The sequence below is a fragment of the Schistocerca piceifrons genome, chromosome 2, assembly GCF_021461385.2.
Source record: "Schistocerca piceifrons isolate TAMUIC-IGC-003096 chromosome 2, iqSchPice1.1, whole genome shotgun sequence".
NCBI lineage: Eukaryota > Metazoa > Arthropoda > Insecta > Orthoptera > Acrididae > Schistocerca > Schistocerca piceifrons.
The window spans coordinates 485,257,505-485,275,026 of record NC_060139.1 but is presented as its reverse complement, the minus strand read 5'-3'; the positions used below and the strand labels follow the sequence as shown (position 1 = coordinate 485,275,026).

Sequence of the window (17,522 nt, the reverse complement as noted above, 5' to 3'; positions counted from 1 at the left end):
CTCCTAATCGCCAACAGGCATCCTTCAGTAGTCATGTTGCCAACTACATCCAAACACACTGCTCATGTCGCCAGCACACAAACAGGGATCACTGTGAGCCAGTTTTCACATAGAATGGTCCTGTGTCATCAACACCACAGTTTAAGTAAGGCCACACAGCTTCTACACGTGGGCGTAGCAAGTCGTCCATGAACTGATGTGCAGGCTTTGCCTTTAATCACTGATAAGTCAAGCACTGATGCAGAACATACCAGACTGCATTTCGCCTGTTAGGTAGTCAATATTGCTTCCTCAGAGACATAAGCAAAAGTTGACACACAGCGTGGGAAAGACGACAATGTTCACTTTCCACTGTTAACCTCATGAGACGATGCTGAGGTGGCCATAAGAGTTGATGCTTCTCCTCATATGACAGATCAGCATTTCGTAGCCTGCTGCAAACCCGTAGTAATCTCATCTCACCAAGGATAGGATGCAATAATTTGAGCTTCTGTTGCATATGTGGCTTCTTGTGTTATTCTGAAGCACCATAGCAATGTTTCCTGCAGTTCATTATGAGACAAGTCAGTAGTTACTCTTGTTTTCCTAGCAGTTTTGCATTTATTAACATTTTGCAAGTATTAACATCAGTGTAGATTTTTACAAAGCATGACATGACTAGCCGCCTTGACGAAATGTTGTGCTCTACCACCTGATACTGCCCTGACGTGACCAAACCTAGTTCTGTCTCTTGAAGCACATGACGATCAGTTCCTATTGACACAGCCCTTGTCTTCTGAATGTATGGACAAACTTCGGCTACCAGCAACACATCGAGCTTACCAGGTGACCAAAATTCAGGATCAGTGAGTTGTACACACAAGTCTCACTTACTGGGATCAATTGTTTGTTCAGGGACGACACCAGTTATCTTTAGCAATTCTAAACATTCGGCAGATAACATGAAGTTGTTTATACAGGTGCTGACTTGAACAGAGACGTGGTCTTTAGTGTCTGAGAAGGTGGCACCTATTCCTTGAATCAGTACTCTGCTGTGCTATCTTTGAAGTCTACGGCATTGTACGCATGCTTCCGATATAAAGCACGATTGTGACCCAGAATTTAAAGGAGCACAAGAAGTTTGCCATTTGCGGCTGCTGTCTTGCACCATTATCCTCACTGTCACGAGAAGGTTGACTTTCAATGAGCAATAATTAGATGTACTTGACGGATGTATGCCATTGTACTTGTGTTGAATGTCACTTGGGCAATCCTTCCTTGTTCCACCTTGTGTTGTATTTCTGCATGTAGTAACATGGGGTGTTGGTTTCGACAAGTATGACACCAAACAGATTTGCAACTAGAAACTTTATGATCATCCTTCAGACAATTGTAGCACAAATTGTTGCACATCACAATACCTTTGTATTTGCTACATGCAGCCTGCCTGAATCTGCAGCACTTGTGCAATGCGTGAGGCAGGATGTACATGATACATGCACTACGAGTAGCGATGTAGGTTTGTCTCAAATGACCAAAGGGCTTGGTGTTGGAGGTGTTCTGCTGTTTGTTCCCAGATGTGCTGTGCCGTGGTAGTGCTATAGCCTTGGTGACTTCCAATGATTTGCATTTATTTTTGAGAAAAATACACATCTCTTTGATTGTTGGAAAGCTATTGGAACCCAAGACTGTCTTCAAATTCTGTTCTTACAGACCGGTCAACTTTTTCTTTAAGGAGCTGACATAATTATGTCTTGCAAGGATACTTCTAGTTGTAAGGCCATCAGCACATGCACATTGCTTGCAGCCTTGTTAAGTAGTGCATTAAGTTTGTTTGCGCATGCCCTTGCCATTGACAGCTGCGTTAACAGTTTCTTCAAATGTGCTGACACAATCAATCGAGGGGTATTGTAACTGTTGCAAACCATATCAATAGCTACATTCAAATTAGTGCTAGTTAACAGAAGATGAGAAATTACATTGTGAACTTCACCTGTTAATGAGCAAAGCAAATGGTGATATTTTGCAATGTCCTCTAATTCTTCATTATGACTCACGAGACTCACAAATGTGTCATAAAAATACATGAACTGTGTTACATCACGATTGAAAGATGGCAGTTTTCTGGTAGGCAACTTGATGCTATGTTTAGATGCACTCAAGGCAGATCCAGCATCGGACGAAACCTTGTCACCTACATTGGCATGAATCATCTGCATTGCTCTCAGTTTTCTCGAAATCTAAGAACAGATTCTCAAACGTTTCCCTGTCATCAGCATGTACATCTACGTCTTCAAGTGATTTGAGCTGTGACTGTGCATCTTCATACTTCTCTGCAATCTTTGGCAACTGTTTTAGTTTGATAGTCATATCCAAAGTGTCTGATTTCGCTGTTATGTCAAATTCATTTGCAAACTTTAACAACCATGTAAGGCTTGCTTTTGCCACCAAGCGGGAAACAAAAAGTTTTCTTCTTAACACTTCACCCATCAAGAAAGTTTAGCGGTAGCATGGAAGAGCAGAAGCAGAAGCTAGGATGAGTGGGAGTTTACAGGAAGCAGGATAACCAGACCTGTTCCATTGTAGCTTGCCGCTGCCATTCCACCTATGGGTGGCTGCCGCTGCACTCAACTTCATCGAATCCATCACAATCTGGCCTGGATGGGCCAAAATGTTAACGTCTGCAGATGGAAATTTGAACTGTCAATTTTACTGGAGGACCAAGAATTTAAAGGACTGTATAATGGTTTTGATCCATTCAGATTGCAGTGAATGACAACATATGCAGAGACGCACTTATATACGTATTTGCCCTGGGATGCTGGCCAGGATACCACCCCTCCAAGGTAGGCTAAAGGGACATGCCATGGTGTGAGAGACAGAGAGAAAGAGAGAGAGAGAGAGAGAGAGAGAGAGAGAGCAGTTGTGAATGGACACTATCTTGGGTGACTGTCATAGGCCAGGGCCCATGTGCTTCATACGCTAAAATATGAGGCGCATGGACCCTGACCTACAACAGTCACCCAATTGAGTGTCCATTCACAACTGCTCTCTCTATCTCTCTCTCTCTCGCCATGGAATGCCCCGTTAGCCTACATTGGAGGGGCGGCGTCCTAGCCAGTGTCCCTTAGGTACAAGTAACTTGAGAGAGGGCAGCATTCTCCAATGGCTCGGTCACCCTGTTTAACGAAAAAGTATTTTGGTCCCAGTGATTCATTAAAAAGAGCTTTTACTGTATTTCAATATAATACATTCAATGTTACTCATCATCTACATAAAACATGTGGTATCAGCTTCTGTAATTAAACCACAGAATGTGTTGCACAAAGATAGATCATATTCCAATTGTGTGGTGTGTGTGTGTGTGAGAGAGAGAGAGAGAGAGAGAGAGAGAGAGAGAGAGAGAGAGAGAGAGAGTCCTGAACCTCACACATTCTGAAAATGACACACAACATACATGCGAAGCACATTACAAAATATTTTCATAAAACTTTCCACAATCATTTACAGTAAATGGAAATGAATATAATAGTACGAGCAATGGGATTTGAGAAGAATATAAATTTTCTAGGACCAGGTCTGTAGCACCTTATTTACTGCTGCTGGTTTCCATCTCTTTTCTTTTCTCTCCAAGGATAACTTGTGTCTTTCTCTATAGCGGTAAACATTTAAGGGCAAATTATTCTTGTATGAGACACACATATTGTTCATAGTGCAATGTGTTATGCAACTATCCTCTTAGCCACACTTACAAAATGTGAAACACTCTAACCTAGTGTGCACATTTTGTGATGTAACATCCATGGCAATCGGCTCTGCAAGCGAATTTGAAAGATCGTATTCTTCCTCTCACAGTAAAGCATCTTCTTTTTAAAGGAGCTTATTTACAACCAGTTACACTGAAGAAACAAACAAGTAAAAGAAAAAAAATACTTCTTTTCAAATCATAGACATTTTAATCAGACAATACATAACAATTTAAATGCACTACAAATGGAAACTGAACTTTAAGGACTCACCCTGCTAACGAGAGAAAGTGTCCTGTACTCTTCCTGGAAGCGAAGTAAGCTAATGGACTTGTATACATCAGCAACTAATATCAAGCTTTTTATACTTAGGAGTTGGTGGATGTAAATATTAGTGTCAATAAAGGCCACCCCAACTAGATCATTATCCTTTAGCTGCCATATATAAATCTGAAATCCACAAAAACAATTTATTAACTACTTATAGTTTATGGTGATACACAGTGTAATAAACACAAATAGAATGTACTGATCATTATACAGTCATGAAGTATTGAGAGTGTCACCATTCCCTTCTCCCAATCCCTCTTAAAACTTTTCACTGCTGGTTAGCTTATGAGAAAGTTACTAGACAATTTTAATACATCTATTACATGAAGAAATACATCATAGTGGCAGTTAAAGTGAAGTTAATGTGAAGCACATGATGGAAAAATGAATGTGACTCTATTTGTAAATGAATATTATGTCTAATAATAATTGTTCTATGTAAGTTCTCTATAATTTGTAACACAAATTAGTACACAAGAAAATATTCTTATCATAGGTCACAGAGAACCCTTACTTTACTTTTAAGCTCCTCTAATTATCCATAAAACAATATGCTGTGACAGGTATCCAAACCACTCATGTATTTGATTCTTCTCTCCACTAATAACAAAGCTTTGCACAGACTTTTAATGGTCTTATGACTGTAGACGGACTTAGTAAATTTTTTTAGACAAGGAAAATTTGGTCGCAGTGAAGGATATTAATGAGTTTCGTACTTCTGTGAACGTGTTTCTGAGTAAGTTGCCAATCCCAAAAAATGATTTTGTATATAATTAGCTTGGAAATATGCAGGACACACTAATTTCCTAATTTTTAAAATCAGGATAGTTTCAATCATCTGTACTGAAAACTTAAGTGCTTCACTAGGCCTATGTCAAAAATGAGGGAGCAGAGTTGCCAATGTATGTCCTGATCTATTTGTAGTTTCTGAAACTAACATTATAAAATTTTGAGAAAATCCCTGAATCAACATTGCTATACTTTATTAGAACATCACTCCTATATGAAGCCTAGTATTACTTTTCATCCCTGTATTTGGATCATCTGCAAAAAGGCCAAATTTGAAAACTACAGCACATTTATAGCCATACTCTAGAAATAACTGTGAAAAACATGGCAGAAGATACTTCCCCTTGTATAGGATATTAAGTTTTGTTCCCATTCCATTTATGTATGAGTGCGGAAGAATGATCCCTTAAGAATTCGGTGTTCACTGTAATTAATCTAATCCTGTCTTTGCAATCCCTACAGAAGAGATACGTAGGGTATAGTAGACATTCTAAGATTATTCCCTTGATACTGGTTCTTAGTAACAAAGCTTTCGCGGGTTAGTTGTGTCTTTACTTGTCCATCAATTCAGATTTTTCAGCATGTCCTTGGCATTTCCAACGAGTCAAACACACTTATTGAGTATTTTAGGATCCATTTTAAAAGTATTTTGTATGCAATCACCTGTGTACAATACTTGCACTTTCCCCGCTTGCTAATAATGAACCAAAGCCTGCTATGACTGAGCCTTTGTGGTCATTTGGTATTAACCCCCCAAAAATTGTCACACCGAAGATCAACTATATTTTGTATCTGCTCTTATGACTCACAGCCACTGTAGTCACTGGATACTATGTTTCTACCTTTTTTAGTGTGCACTATATTATATTTTTCAACATTTAAAATAAGTTGCCAGTCTTAGCAGCACTTTAAAATCTTATCATGATCTGACTCAATTTTTGTGCAAAATGTTTCTGGCAGTAATTTCATCATAGATAACACCATCATTTGCGAGAAAATCTGATTAATATTAATATACAACATGAACAGCAAGGGTTTCAACACATTTCCCTGTGGCATGCTGAAGTTACTTTTATTCTGTCAAAGACTTTCCATGCAAGATAACATGCAGTATCTTTCGTGCCAAGAAATCCTCACGTCTATTTTATTTATTCATCTCTCTACAGACCATTTAGTACAGTAGTATCAGACATGTCATAAACATACAGAAATTATATATACATAACACGTTAACAAAACATGATAGGAGAAGGAGAGATGGGGCAGGAAATCCCTCAAACTTTGTTTGATGCCCAATATTATCATACTGTTGTTACTAAATGCTGGTGGAGTAGTGAATCAAATGTATGTCAGAAGCCAAAAAATAAAGATTCTACCCAATTGCCTTGACCCATAGCTTTCAGAAAGTCATGAGAGAAAAGTGCAAAATGGGTTTCATATGACTAATGTTTTAGGATCCAGGTGTTCATATGGAGGAGGTCGTTCTGTTCACCTATCTCATTATATTTGAGCTCTACAGTTCTACAACAAATGGATGCCAATGAAAATGGATGGTAGATTTTGTGGATAACTTTTGTCACTTTCCCTGTCGACAAGTGTGACCTTTGCTTTCTTCCAATTACTAGGCACATTTTTTGTTTGAGTAATTTACAACAGCACATTTTTATTGAAAGAGGTGCTAACTGTGACGCAAATTTTGTACAGCATGTGACAGGATTTCCATTGGACACTGAGACATTTTTCAATTTTAGAGATTCTAGCTAATTCTCAATGCCACCGACATTAACATCTGCATTACCTTGCCTATGCAGTGGTGCAAGAAGTAAACTGGGGTAATATTTCTGTATCATCTACTGAAATCAATATTTGAAATGGACTTCTTCATTTCTGCTTTTGCTTTTCTAAACACAATTTTGGCTCTTACGTCATCCATGAGTATCTGGACACTTAACTTTGTAGCCTCTGGCAGTCTTTATGTATGACCAGAATTTCTTTGGGGTTTGTGAGGGTCTTTTGGCAACACACTACGTGGAAGCCATTGGAGGCCTCAAGCATAGCCCTTCAGCAGTCAAACAAGTTATAGTTACCATCTCTGTATCTATATAGTCCTACGCTTTATTTGACTGGGTAGCACTTACTGTTTCTTTGGTGAGACTGTAAACAATGGTGGATCCCTCCCATCATGAACTGTTTTACTAGGGACATATCTATAGAGTGCCCTTGGGAGACCCTTAACATATATTAGAAAAACAAAGCATGTGAGATCCAAACTAGTGCCACATCATAAAAACCACACTTCTGCTGTATTCACTATTCTGTTAGTTTTGCATGAAAATATCATCTAAACTGTTTGTAACTCAGATGGTTTTTCTGTAGGAGGTGTTTATCTATTGTTAATATCTTCAAAATATTTTGAAAATGCTGATAATAATAGTATGGGTCACTAGGTCTTTACTATTGTTTTATCGCCTTTATTTGTGACGTGGCTTGGTAGAACTCTAATAATAACAGGATTAAATTTGCAGCAGGACAACTCTATTGGTCTTCAGGCGCACCTGCAGAATTCTGAAATGAAGATATACCTCAGCTGGATGGACAAGGTCCTGGGTGCACAGTTTTAATCTGCCAGGAAGTTTGAAAATCATGCAGCAGCAGTTGCAGAGTGAAAGACTGAATCCTTACCTTCATGAGTTCTGGTCTCACAGGTTTAATGTGGAAGGGAGTTTCAAAACAGCATACACTGCAGAATAAAGGATTCATTTTGAGACTGTTCACATAGACTGGAATCAGTTATCAAAATTTGAAACCCACTCCTCCTCAATGTGAGACTAGCAGTTAACCACTGTGCCACCTTGTTCTGTGTGTACAAACGTTATCGCTTACGAACTACATGCACAACCAGCTGGCAAAATTCCCCAAGTGTGTAGAGTCAAAAAGATATTGAACTTACATGAACATGTAGCAAAAAGAGTGGATTAAATGGCAAAAGGGCTGTCAAATCTGAGAAAGATAGTAATGGAAATGCTGAAACTCAAAGAAAGACATCATAAATTTTGTGAAAACCTGCTCAGAAAATTCAAAGACCCAATTTTCCTCAAGGAAATTACAGCATGATCAAAAACTTGCACATATGAAAATAAATGTGTCTGTAAATAGAGTCAACTGTATTCGTTTGATCAGCCATTGCAAGATAGTACCACAGGTATTACTGACAACAAATGAAGATGCCAATTTAATAGATACAGTTCACATGATGTCTGTAATATTGGGCAGTACATTGCTTGAAAAAATGTTACTTCCCCAACAGCAACTAGTTTTCATTGTTGATTAGTAATTTGTCAATTATTTGCGTGCATGTTTTGCAGACGAATTTTGTGGGGAATATCCAGTTGGCGCATCGCCAAATAATTCAATAGTCACTACATAGTACGTTCTAACATGCCATGTATAAAAATGGGATTCTTTCAGAACTCTTACCGTGGGTGCTATTGGCAACAGAAAGGTAGGGTCAAGTGTTTTGGATGGCTCTTGAGCTAGAGACCATTTGTACACCCAACAGAAGGATAGTCCAGTGTCGCTAACCTACAGTACAGTGTCAGAGTATGAATATTACATTCTTACTCTTGCCTAGGCAAATGGTGCAAATTGGATGGTTCTTTTTGGTGGGCCTTGAGGGGATTATGGAAGCAACATTAGTTTAGGGCAGTTTCTTAGAAAACTTCAAAAAGGTATTTTTACCACTTTTTTCCATCAAAACTGTGCCATGGATTCCAAGATGGCTATGTACAGCAACAGGCTGAAATTTTTACAACATACTTCTAAGATCTCACTCTCGAACAGCCTTGAAAATTATCTTGATATCTTTACCTGTTACCAGAATACAGAAGTCCAGGTCAGGCTAAATGTATATGTAAATACACAAGTAAAATCAGGTCTGATGTGAAAATGTAGTTTATAAAGTGACGTAGCGTGGAGAAATATGCTTTTCCAACAAACAGCAATCTACACTATAGTGACTGGGAAACAAACCTTGTCAGCACGTTTCTCCACTCCAAAATTCTTCTCCTAACATGTGAAGTTAGGCAGCAAGACTATGAACGCTCATGAAAGGTCAAAATTAACATTCTCCAGATTTCTGTATATACTAAACTGGACAGAGGAAAAAATTATGTTGAGAAACAGCTTAAAATAGAGACTAGTTCAGTTCAAAGACAAGAAAATTCTGCTGCTTCTCAATCGAACAACCATTTTTTGAAAGCTTATATGCAGCCAGAAGAAGAAAACAAAGACCGTTTTGGGAAAAAAAGCTGCTGAATATTTTTATAAAAGTAAATGTTCCAGTCAAAAAGTTCCCCAACCACCTCACTTTTTAACAGTCAGTTTCAAAGCACTAGGCTTTGTCTTCATACATGCAGCATGCCAATCTTTTAAATTTGTGTGTCTAATCATTTACAAACAAATAATAAAATTAGATGCAAATTTTGCCAAAAAATTATATGCAAATTTCGTCAAAAATAGATGTGAATTATGTCAAAAATAGACACTAGTTTTCAGAGTCCCTCGTTATAAACAATGTGTGTGAGGTTACACTTGATTACTGTTTATTGTTCTCAACTCTTTGATCACACTCTACAAATATTTTACAGCTATAGTTACATACAATAAGAATGAGTTCCTCATCCACGTCATTAAGTCTGAAGGGATGTTTACCAGCCACCGTGCCATCCTCTGTCTTCCAGCATCAGCCAGATGCAGTATGGAGGGGCATGTGGTCGGCACACTGCTCTCCACTGAGACTTTTCAGACACCACTACTCAGTACTGTAGCTCCTCAACAGGCATCCAAGGCTGAGTGCACTCAGTACCAGTCCTCCCACCAATTAAAAAAACCCTTAGCAACCCTGTGAATCAAGCCTGGGTCCTCCGCAAGGCAGCCAACTATGCTGACTTCTCAGCTAGAGAGGCAGGCTTTTATTGTAAATACACCGGGCAAATGCAGTGCACGGATTTTCATTGTAGTGAGGGAGTTAATTATGTCTTCACTTTTCATAGAGATCTGTGGTACTGTTGTTGAATGTTGGAGATTGGTGATACACCACAGTAGCTCCTTTCTGTGAATATGGAACATGTACACTCATTAATGGAACAATCAGACTAGGCGGCCTATTATCTGTTTCTGATTAGAAAATTTGTCTTTCTGCATGGTCCTTTGAATAGACTGGTTGTGGACAGGTGATATTAATCATATTCAAACATCAGTTGGGGTTTCTCCACAGCTTGAGTGATCTATCAGAACCACCAAAGTGCATGCATCTGGCCAAGATCACCTACAAAAGAGAATGTGTCTACTGCTTGGGCAATAATTTCAGTGATGTCTCTTATAGTGTCATCCATCCCAGACTGTTGAGTTGCGTGGTGGCAATTACTGCTTTGACCAGTTCACTTTACTGAGTCCCAACAAATTATTATACACAACTCACAACTACTTCTTCTTCTTCTTCTTCTCCTTTTTTTTTTTTTTTTTAAAAAAAAAAAAAGAAGCACCTACACTTGCTGATTTCCGTCTAATCTGCCCATAGAATCACATCTGAATCTGAATAATTTGACACAGCTTACTGTAAAGTATATCAATCTGCAAACAAAACAAACAAAATGTAATAATACAAGAGTATCATTAGAGCCACCCAGTATCAATCATAGTGCGAGATTACAAGTGGTATCCCCAAAACAAATTAAACATGAAAAGGAAAGGTTGAGTTACGCATCATTTTGCTGGCAAGTTGCAAGGAGGAAGCAAAATCAGATGCTTAAGAAGTATTGTGACTGAGAGTGAATGGAGGCCGCAAGACAGCTGCTGACTGCTAGCAGGCTGTAAAGCCAATGTTGTCATTTACTCAATGTACTTCATACCGTCGCCCGCTTGCAAGCAATGAGCCAATATGGTAAGAATCTGACTACGCCAATATATGAAGCCTCAGATTTTAATCAAAATATAAAACTGATTCCAGACAATTTGCAAAATACCTGAACACAGCACCGAATTTGCAATGATGAGACAATTCCAATAAAATTATCACCGCATATCTAAAACCAATATTAGTAACGTTATCTGTTGTAACTGCGACCGGAACGGTTGCGGGGTTGACATGACGGAAAGTGCGGCAGGACTCGTCGTAGCGGTCCATAAACAACACAAACAGGAGAGAACGGACACGAACATGAAGGACCTTAAGAACAACAAGATCGAAACAACAGAGCCACAAACAAACCTAACTAATCAACCATGTCCACTCGCACATGGAACAAGAACGTAAATACGCTGTCTGAGGCAGGATGTAGATAGATGCACACCAAGATTAGACTGACTGGCCAAGCAATAGGCAGGCACTTAAATACATGATCGGGGACACTGCTATTGGCCGCTGGGACCACGTGTTCCACTGTGGCGCCCTCACATTAAATGTGGGCCAGGAGGCACACACTGCCATGGCTTATGGCGCGATGGTGCAATCACCTCTAGAGGTCTTCGATGTCCATGCCATCTGGTGCGGATTCAAAATCTGCGGTGCACAGTACCAGATTATTGAAGTATATGGGAAGAATCATTTGTACCAAAAGCAATAAGTAATAAAGAAAAATTGCATATACATATATGATAACCATTTGATGGGTCCTGCAGTCAGCCATAAAATGGGCATATTTAACATACTGATAAACAGACCAACAATTAGTTATTTATAACTTACTATACAATTGTTATTAAAGATCAAAACAAAGATTTCTACACAGTTTATGACAAACCATGTAGCAAAGATGCTGAGTTGCAGATAGGCACAACAAAAAGACTGTCACAAGAAACACACACGAGAAGCCACACTAGTTGCATTTGCATGAGTTTTGTGTGTGTGTGTGTGTGTGTGTGTGTGTGTGTGTGTGTGTGTGTGTATTTTTTATGAAGGCCTTACTGGCCAAAAGCTTATTTTTGACAATCTTTTTTTTGTGTCTATCTGTGACTGAGCATCTCCGCTATATGGTGAGTAGAATGTTCCTTCATAATATTGTTACATCCTGTCCCGGATTTTTCATTGTTTGAGTTCTCCACAGTTACATGACAAGATTAGCCTCTGCATGAAATATTTGTACTAGTGTTTCTACTTGTCCATTAAATTTCGAGCATGCAGCTGTGCAAATAAAATTTCCTCCACTGATATTTCGGCCGCGTATCATCCGGCCATCCTCAGAGCGAGTCACAAGACTGATGATAAGATGCGAAGCACGGCCTATTTTATTTGCACGGCTGCATGCCTCAAATTTAATGGACTATTCACTACACCGTAAGAAGTTGAAAATGCACAGTGTTTCTAATTGTTTATGTTTATTTAACAAATAATTTGTGAATCAATGTTAATGAATCAGCCACTTGAGAAACATAATGAAGAACTGGCAAAAGAAATAAAGTTGCTCACTTGATTAGGTCCCTGTAGATACGATTTAAAGTCTACTATATAGTGGCGGCTCATGAGTATACATTCTGGGTGTTCACAAATTTTTAGATTCAGATAAATTTTCGAGTGTGAAATTAACAGCATCTGCTGTATAACAATTACACTTATCAACAAGTTTATACAACTACAGCCACTGCTAATAATAATAATAACAACAACAGTAGTAGTAGTAGTAGTAGTAGTAATACGAAGAAGATGTAAACTTATCTGACAAAAGAAAGAATTGATTCCATGGTATTTTGCACATTTTACAGCAACAACAAAATATTTCACATTTCTGTGTAAGTGGGAGTTTTCACGCTTTTCTATTTTTTCGGAAACAAGGTTCCTAACAGATGTATTAGTTCTTGAATTTACATCCGGGGTGAAAATCAGATATTTTTACTCTGCACTCACACAGCAGCTTGTGCTATCTGTACACTTCCTTGTTAAATGTTCGCTTGTAGTCATGCTTATTTGATTTCGTCATGCTCTCATCAAAGAATCTGTTCTCAAAGGAGCTAGTTCCTATGTGGCTAGCTTTTCCTGGTAATAAACTTTTCTGTTCCCAGCATGAGATTTTCACTCTGCAGTGGAGTTTGTGCTGATGTGAAACTTCCTGGCAGATTGAAACTGTGTGCCAGACCAAGACTCAAACTCAGGACCTTTGCCTTTCATGGGTAAGTGCTCTACCGACTGAGCTAGCCAAGCATGGCTCACGACCCATCCTCACAACTTTACTTTTCTGTAAGCATTTAAAATAGATTCAACATAGTTCATGTTTACACCTGCACACAAAAGCCAATTCCCGCACAGTAAACAAATAACTACAAACACAAAAGTGCCATTTGTGGAAATGATTGAACTCAAGTAATAATGTGTACCAACATGGTCACTTGACTAGAATACAAATAAGGTACTGAGATCCAACGGGTCTAAAGCACACTGCTGCCAAGCCACATTTAAGTGAATATCAGAGAAGTCAGTGATAAAGCTTCTTGTGAATTTTCATATATAAGTACAATGTGGGCCCACAGCACAAATAAACCTAACTCATCATAAGATCAACAGATTTCAAAAGCATGAATAAATGCTACAATCTCACAATCAACGATGGTGTGCTTTAGGCCCTTATGATTCTTAGCGCTCCAAATGGATTACTGTATAAAAAATTCATAACTTAATATACTATAACTTATTCAGAAACAAACAACATACGTTTATTGTCAGTACAACTTTAACATATAATGATGTCTGATCTAATTTTACTACAGTAAATAGTGAGTGAATTAGCATTCATCTAGCAAGATTTATGCCGAGCGAATGGATAGAAGCGTCTGCCACAGTGTGTTACCACCTGGTGGCACTGATGTAAACTTCTAGCTGAGTGGCAAGGGCCAGTTGTGAACGTTGTGAGCCATGCACATTGTTTATCAATCTGTATGTATTTGGCCTGTAAGGCAATTACGTCATGCAAGTTAAGCATATACAAAAGCTCCTTAAAACATGCATAACAGGAGGTGTGCTTGCGAACCTGATGCCAAGTTTCACAGAGTCTAGAGGAGCAGTAGTGGGGCAGATTTAAGAGCTGTATCTTTCAGATTGCAGCATCTACATTACGTTTAACAGAGTTCAAAGAAATATAATCAATAAACTGCAAGACGTCGAAAGTTAGGACATTTACGTGCTCTTGTGCTCTTTCACAGCAGCTGCCAATGCTACAATATTTAACTAAAAACACAATTTTAGCCATGCATAAAATTAAGCAATGTAGTATCAGGGTGCGAAAAAAGTTTATCCTGTATTTTAAAATGAATATACAATAAAAAAATTTGTATGTGTATTCAAATTACAGTCTCCAGCTTAAAAGCCAATGCAACTACAGTAGTAGTCACGTGATAAATTTTAAATAAGCAAGCAGAGCAAGGCTCGGGACATTTTGATGTCTTGTGTGGTTGGTTATGGTTAGTAAGGTCTTGTGCAACCTGTGAGCTGTATGTGTTTATGTGATAGTGTTGTGTGGTGCATAGTTTGTTTAGACTTAATCATTTTCAGTGTAACAGTTGGCAACTTTGGAAATGAATAATCGCTATGTGCCAGCATACACATCTGAAATTCAACCGTAATTTAAAAGAATTGGTTGTTGCAAATGGACTTCACTGAACTGTTTAAATGTTAGGAATTGTTCAGATGAACAATTTGGTGCACTGCACAATGCCTTTGGTATACATTAGTCACCGCCTTTGTATACTTCCCATGGCCTGCAAGGTCAGTTATTTCAAATCTTATTGTTTCACTGTGTATAATTGTAGCCAGAGTTAATCCACCAATTATAATTTGTTCTCTTGTGCTAAATAAAGCTGAGAGTGAATCTAATCTTAATACTTTGGTACATTTTGTTCCAAAAAAGGGAAGAAAAAGAAACTGACCACTAAATTGATTTATGGGTACTCACTCTCTACTGGTTAGGTAACAACTAATTACCATCATTATCTGATAATTAATTTCACTTTATTTATCTGTTGCCATACCCATTTATCTGTTGCCATAACCATTTACAATTAAGAGGGCGTATACTTTGCCAAATCTATTCCTGGAGAAGTTTCTGAATGGAAACAAAAATTGGCCAATATGAGGGAATAGGATGGTCCAAGTAGGGAGAATATAAAATGTAGACTGGTAATGCCAAGAAAAGCATTTCTGAGGAACAGAAATTTTTTAACATCAAGTATAATAGATTAAAGTGACAGGAAGTCGTTTCTGAAAGTATTTGTATAGATTGTAGCCAGGTAAGGAAGTGATACATGAATGATAAACAGTTTAGACAAGAAGAGAATAGAATCTTTTGGAATGTGGTGCTACAGAAGGATGCTGAAGATTAGATGGGTAGATCACGTAACTAATGAGAAGGTACTGAATAGATTTGGGAAGAAGAGAAATCTGTGGTACACCTGACTAGAAGAAGGGATTGGTTGGTAGGACACATTCTGAGGCATGAATGGATCACCAATTTAGTACTGTAGGGAAGCGTGTGGGGTAAAAACCATAGAGAAAGACCCAGAGATGAATACATACAGCAGATTCAGAATGTTGTAAGTTACAGTAGTTACTCAGAATGAAGAGGCTTGCACAGGACAGAGTAGCATGGAGGGCTGCATCAAACCAGTCTTTGGACTGAAGACCACAACAACATTCTGAATATGGAGTCATGCATGACACTTGAGCATGAAAGCTATTCATTTTTCACATTATCTGCACAGATTATTCCCACTAACTTCTGTGAAAAAAATGGAGTTCAGATGTGGCTGTTTATTGATGCTATATTTTTAATATGTAAATATGAGGATTTTAGGGTATTTGAAATATTTTTAAATTTATTGTTAGTTCAACTGTTTGTGTTGATATAAGCAGTCAATGTTTAAAAGGCTCATCAGAGACAGAGACAGAGTTGGGAAGGAAACCACACAATATTTCACTTAACAGATTAAGAAAACCTAAATCTGGATTGTCAGATGATGAACTGAATCCTATTTCTTTTGAGTGCAAGTCCAGTTTCTTAACCACTGTGCCAGCTTGCTTGGCTGCTAATTATAAATCAATCACAATTGATCTAAAATGGAGTAAGACAGGAGTAAGTTATATTTTGATAGTAAAAGGGATTTGAATTGATACCTTTCTCAGAAAATAAAAAAAAAAACATAGGTAATAAAAAATTTCATGGCTTTCTATGTAGCAACTCCAGCCTGGAAACAGGATATGTAGATAGAGACAATGGGTGTAGTTTCTATTAACCATAAAGGTCATTAATACAAAGAAATATCATCAAAAAATAATTGAAAAGGAATTCAATAATATAATAATGGGATTTAAACAGCACATGTCAGGGACTAGCACAACATACTACACACTACCACTATAAGTGACACTAAGTTTTCATTCAAGTCGGTGGGGAACTGTAAAGATTTCTGTTCCTGAAATGTTACAGTTTGACGCTGTAATTGCACAATAAAAGAACAAATATTTACTCCCAACATTAATCCTGATCACATAACATTATACACATAAAATCAGTACCTTCTGACCAACTGCTGATACCAGGAAACCAACAACATGTGTTATAGCAGTGACAGGTCCTTTCTGCTCTTTGGAATACACCATTTTGAATCGATTCTTGGTAAGGGGTTGTCCTGGTTCTGGTACAACTTCAATAATATCAAATATTAGAATCTGAAACAAATATATACATTAATAAATGTCAGTAATAACTACTTTTCTAGAAAATATATATAAGCAACATTCTGCAAAAGAAAATTTACCTAACAATGTGAGTTGCAGTATTAACCTGAACAGACCCACAAATACAGCATATTGTTCATGCTGAAAGAATTAATAAGTAGAAATCTTACCCGTCCTCTACTTGTTATATCTTCACCATAATTGTAATTTGTTCCAACAGCTATGTAGCCTTTTAATCCACTTCTTGTCCCCTCATATGCCAGACTAACATTTTTAAGGCAAGTCACGTGTTCCCACTCATCAAGCTCCATTTTTGTGTTAGGGATGACCTGTGAAATAATACAGGCAGTTTGACATTTTTACAAACATGTGTATTACATAAACATATCAACTGTTTGAATAACTTTAACTGAGAAGTGGCACTTGCTCACTAATGCTCATAAGTAGATAGAAAAGCAGCAAATTTTGTGTTGTGGCCATCCACAGCTGTAGAACTGAACCATGATGAATAAGACCATATCGTCTGTATGATAAATCTTTTGTTTCTGATCCAACTAGTTTTGTGGCATTAGAGCCACATTTTCAGGGATACAGCTGTATGTAAAAAAGAGTGAAAACAAATAAAGATCTTGTTTTGGTTAACATGTAATTGCACTATACACAAAGCTATAAAGAAAAAAATATGTACTCATATTTATAATTTGTTCCAAATGATAAGCAGCAGATGACCCAACATTCTTTGTCCAATTATGATAAAACTGTTTAAATGTCAAGAGATTGATAGTCCAATTTGAAATAGAGCAGAATGCAAGAATCATCATCCTGATACAGGAAAACTAAAACAAGAATAATGAAGTAAACCAAATGGAGTCAAAGATAAAATAAATGATATATGCAGGTGGTGAAAGTTATATTCACACTGGAATGGAAAAACAAATCTTAACACAGATCTTGTGTAA

At 37.8% G+C, this 17,522-nt stretch overlaps 1 protein-coding gene across 6 annotated transcripts in view; it reads right to left on the bottom strand.

Annotated features, from left to right (window-relative positions):
- LOC124777949 (cleavage and polyadenylation specificity factor subunit 1) overlaps window positions 1–17,522 on the bottom strand; it is a 299,452-nt gene that overhangs the window by 16,298 nt on the left and 265,632 nt on the right. For all 6 annotated transcript variants that reach the window (XM_047253499.1, XM_047253500.1, XM_047253504.1 and 3 more), the window contains 3 exons: window positions 16,734–16,892; window positions 16,402–16,554; window positions 3,999–4,175 (listed from right to left, as the gene is read on the bottom strand). In XM_047253499.1, coding sequence (XP_047109455.1) covers window positions 3,999–4,175; window positions 16,402–16,554; window positions 16,734–16,892 — 489 coding nt within the window. The remainder of the gene's footprint in view (window positions 1–3,998; window positions 4,176–16,401; window positions 16,555–16,733; window positions 16,893–17,522) is intronic.